The sequence below is a fragment of the Ceratina calcarata genome, unplaced genomic scaffold (assembly GCF_001652005.2).
Source record: "Ceratina calcarata isolate Rehan_Ccalc_2016 unplaced genomic scaffold, ASM165200v1 scaffold517.2, whole genome shotgun sequence".
NCBI lineage: Eukaryota > Metazoa > Arthropoda > Insecta > Hymenoptera > Apidae > Ceratina > Ceratina calcarata.
Window position 1 is genome coordinate 367,793 of NW_017176301.1, and position 4,460 is coordinate 372,252.

General features: G+C 36.7%; 1 protein-coding gene across 7 annotated transcripts in view; it reads left to right on the forward strand.

Moving 5' to 3' along the window:
• Nucleotides 1-4,454, forward strand: part of LOC108628362 (putative thiamine transporter SLC35F3) — an 11,798-nt gene extending 7,344 nt beyond the window's left edge. For 4 of the 7 annotated variants that reach the window (XM_026816389.1, XM_026816392.1, XM_026816387.1 and 1 more), the window contains 3 exons: nt 1,120-1,149; nt 2,006-2,427; nt 3,245-3,651. In XM_026816389.1, coding sequence (XP_026672190.1) covers nt 1,120-1,149; nt 2,006-2,420 — 445 coding nt within the window. In that variant the 3' untranslated portion in view covers nt 2,421-2,427; nt 3,245-3,651. Of the gene's footprint in view, nt 1-1,119; nt 1,150-2,005; nt 2,428-3,244 lie in introns of all 7 variants that reach the window. The other 3 variants (XM_026816388.1, XM_018030223.2, XM_026816393.1) reach the window with 3 other exon arrangements.
• Nucleotides 4,455-4,460: the final 6 nt, after the last annotated feature.

Below are 4,460 nucleotides of genomic sequence, written 5' to 3' on the forward strand. Positions count from 1 at the left end.
AATCTATCTTCTTTATTATATACATTCACTTCTAGCATTATCAATATTTTCTCTCTTCCCTACCCTCGAAACATCACGGATTTGCCTCTGTACCGAATAGCTTTCTCTCTTAACAATAATTCAATCTACTTTAAAATAGTGCAACTGCATCAGCGCATATGCGTAAGATTCTTCCGAGTAGCGCTTCGCATTACAAGCTGTACTCGAGAGAAATATATAATTTGCTATACACATAAACGGAATATTTATCAGCAATTACATTTTTTACCACCGGAACCATGTTACGTTATACCCTTGTCGAACGGTGATTTGTCTAATCGAATACAATCGTAACGTAAGCTAATACGTGTGTAGACGAATTAACGAGAGACTCGTTCAATTTATTAAAATACAGCTTGAGACAGTCGATCTCGACCCGTCTTTTATCGTGTCAGCTTCTCCTATAGGGAAGACCCCAAAACAGTAACAAATAATATACCTCAGTTTTTTCAGTGTTCGATTAGCTTTGATTAGATGCTAATAGATTTTCTATGAACTACGATTCAATCCTACATTAATATTGTTTTACATTTTAATTACATTTTTAAAACACAAGGAACACAGACATTTTCAAATTAAGCAAAACGTGGAAATCGACTTCTTCTAAGGCCTTTGTACGAGAAAAATGTTATTGGCTTTCATTGACTNGAATATATAAAGATTGTTATATATGAACAGAACGTTGCTTGGGCAATTTGAGGAAGTGAAATTGATAATTAGAAATTACATTTATCCCACGTGCATATATCAAGTATATTTATAGAAAGACGTTTCAATTAATATATCATTAATTGTATGAAAGAGAATATAAATTTTGTATTAACAAATATGATTCATTTTAAATACTTCTGTATATGATACCGATTTTTAATTGGTGCTGAAATTCCTATTATTACGAACAACAACAACGGTGCTTAGTTTATTCAGATCTGAAAATTCTATCGTTACGATGGTAAAGCATTTGGTTACATAATGAATACAGCAAAATTGCTTGAGCCGCTTGTTGTGTTGTGTGTGAATCAACGTCGACACTTCATCACTCGCTTCCCAACAATCAGGATCCATTATATGCTGTTACAGAAATATAGTCCTCATGAGTCACAGTTCGAGGTAAGAAAATACATCGCCTTCGTTTTCGTCTGTTACTCAAAATAGGAAATTCATCTGTCTCTTCCCTCGCTCCACCCAATTTTTATGCATTTATCTTTTAAACATTGCAACATGCAGTTTGTGTTTGGTGGTAAATCTTTTGTACGTTCACTTTACAGTACAACTCCTTTTAGACTGTTTAAGCTTCCTAGCCCGTTCAGATGAATTTTCTCGTTGAAGTAACGAAATAAAATATACAAAAAAGTGCATGATATGTTATTGTACGCTGTAACAATCTTATATGTCCGTGTGTACACCTGCACATGTGTATAATAAATATCATTTTACTTTTTCAATGCATTTGCTTTTTTTTTGGACGAAAGAGCATGACATCTTCTCGCTTTTGTATACGACAATTTTCACTGGCGTTGATCCGTCACATACTTTGTCACACCTATGGCACGGTAAAAATTCTGCGAATACACCGACTATAACCGGTGGTATTACGTGTGAAAAAGAAAACTCGTTCCATTCAAAATTTCAATTAAATCGACGCAGAAATTCTGCACGTTTATAAATGTATCATATTCTGGCCTTTTTACTGGAAATCTGATAGAAACCGCATGAGGCTGTGACAGAAAATATGTGTATTTAATTTCGATGTTATTGAATAAAAATATATAAGAACTTCTGCGACGACAAATACGAATTCGGACCGGTTAAACGAGAAGTGCAAAGGCGCATACGACTATTTGAAAAAAGAAAAGAGTCGTGACGTGAGAAAAGTGTACCAGGACCAAGGGCGCAGTCGAAAGAGAGAGAGATGCAGGAAATTAGTTGGGAAATACTGATGAAAGACTGGGATTAATATATGCAGTACCACGGGCGGGCAGCAACGAAGGACAACTATTGCCAGAGGCCGGTGTCCCTCGATGCAGCCACGGCAATACCGGCTCCGAAGCTACGGTGTATCGTCGGCACACGGCGACGGCCAAATGCTGTTGCCGATGAACAGCAGTAACACCGGCCAGGCAAACAGCACCCAGCCGGGGAACGAGGCGCCGGTGGCCACCGCCGCGAATCTTACCCACCGGCGTCCCACTATCTCGCCGCAGCAGAACGCGCCATACGAATCCCAGCCCCAACTCCAGCCACAGCCACCTCGCCGCATACCCATTCCCATATCGAACACAGCCTTGATCGCGACCTCGACCACGACCACGACCTCGACCTCGACCTCGAACACGACGAACAGTCATCAACGTTCCCATCCTCTTGGCCTTCAGAACTGAACGCAAGGTATGGCTGAACACTAAAGCCGCGAGACAGGGTCCCATGATTTCATATATCTATTCATGATCTGTTGCGAATCTACCTTCAATAGATCTGCTGGGACAGCTACTGTTGGGAAGATGATTTAAGGGCTGATCCCGGAAGCCAAAATAAAGCAAGGAACAAGAAAACTGGATCCGAGGATTGATCAAACCTTTTTTGGAAATAGAATTACTTATTTGATATTGGACCAAATAACACAATTTTCTGTAGGGTGCTAAAAGACTCATGTATGCATATAATGTGTAACACAGTTTAACATTTTTATATCACATCCAGTAGATTTAAAAAAATTTTTTGTTCTTGATTTTTGCCATATGTTGGCTTCTAAAGATCACGCCTTAAAATTTACTACCACTAGTAGCTGTACACTATATTTATAACGAAAGAGCAGGGATAATTTAAAAATGAAGTCAAATTAAAACTAAATTCAACTTCATATCTTGTTTCTATATTTTTCTAATATTTAAGGGAGCTCTATTGATAATAGAATTAACAATCAGATTTTAATATTCGGAACACTGCTTGATGGATCTTTTAAAAAGACTGTAGGCAGTATCTATAAGAAAAGTTATTAGATTTTTACATTAGGTCTTATGAGAAACTGACATCATTCACTTGAATCAAATATTACTGCACATCTTTTTAATAAAAGTCAAACATCTACTGATTGTGAGAGCAGCTGATAAAAGTCTGATTGTAAATTCTATTAATTAATTGAACTCCCCTAAATGTACTCATCATGACTTTTTCAAATTACTGATGAAACAATTATCGTTTTCAGGAGTCTGTACATATATTCTTCCAGTGTGAAGTATTGCTTAACTTGACGACCTCAAATTACTCGCAATCTCGTTGTATGATAACATTACGAATATTGCTACATGTAGTCTTCATATTCCCAATGCTTTCACTGAAATCGAGGAAGCACAGTCTTTAGACATTGAATATATGTATACTGTATTATAATATGTACCCGTTAGTTTAAGTTATCGACGATTTTACGTGACACGTTTTACTTCGATAAGACGACAAATACGTACTACTGAAATTGATAGTGACTTATTTAGAGAAACTTTATACATTTTTTGTTCTCAGAAAACCGTCTGTGTGTCGCCTGTCAGCGTATCAAGAACTGCATGGGGGAAACTTATGTCGTACACATTTTCGGTGGTTTTTTATTTGTTAATCTTATTCGTTTGCCAGTACAATTGACGAAACCGATACGATGACTCCATAAATTAAATCGTCAAATGTACAAATCATTTTTTCCGAAATATCGCACTTGTTTCCAATTTATTACCTGGTATCACCCGTAACGGTTTCATCGACTGTACGGATTATAATACGTATCAAATTTATGTTATGGATTCCTTGGTACTTGGTACTCTCGGCTTCCACGTGTACGTCTTTCAGTTTGCTTTAGACATTCCCTTGTGTTCGTCTCTAAAATACAGATCCTGATTCAATGTAAGAAAAAAAAAAGACAATTGACGACACGGTAGGATTAAGTATTTTTCATTGTTTTAATCGTCTCAATGAAAAACTGTGAGTAGTTTAACGTTGTCGAGTTAAAGCGAATTGTGTTCTGTACATAGATAAGGACTACTTTTCGCGTGAAACTGATTCTACGAACACCAAATATTCATGATACATGCCCCCTTTTTTAAACATACTTGTTCATGTTTAATTGCTAGTTTCTGGTAGCGACTCTGATTGTGAGAGTTATTAATACTTAGTACATCTGCAATTTGCCTGCATCTAGGAATGCGTGGAAACTTGTTCCCCGTAGATGATTTATCTAGCATTTATTTATTCGTCTTGCCCCCTTAATGTATGATATTTTACCCATCCATTTTTATACGTGTGTAATTCGTCTTGCGGAATGAAGCATCGTGACTGATGTCATGCTGCTTGATTGATTGATTGATATTTTCGTTTCTTAGCCAATAACGTAAAATACTAAATACATATTCTGTACATGTTGAAATACACTATTT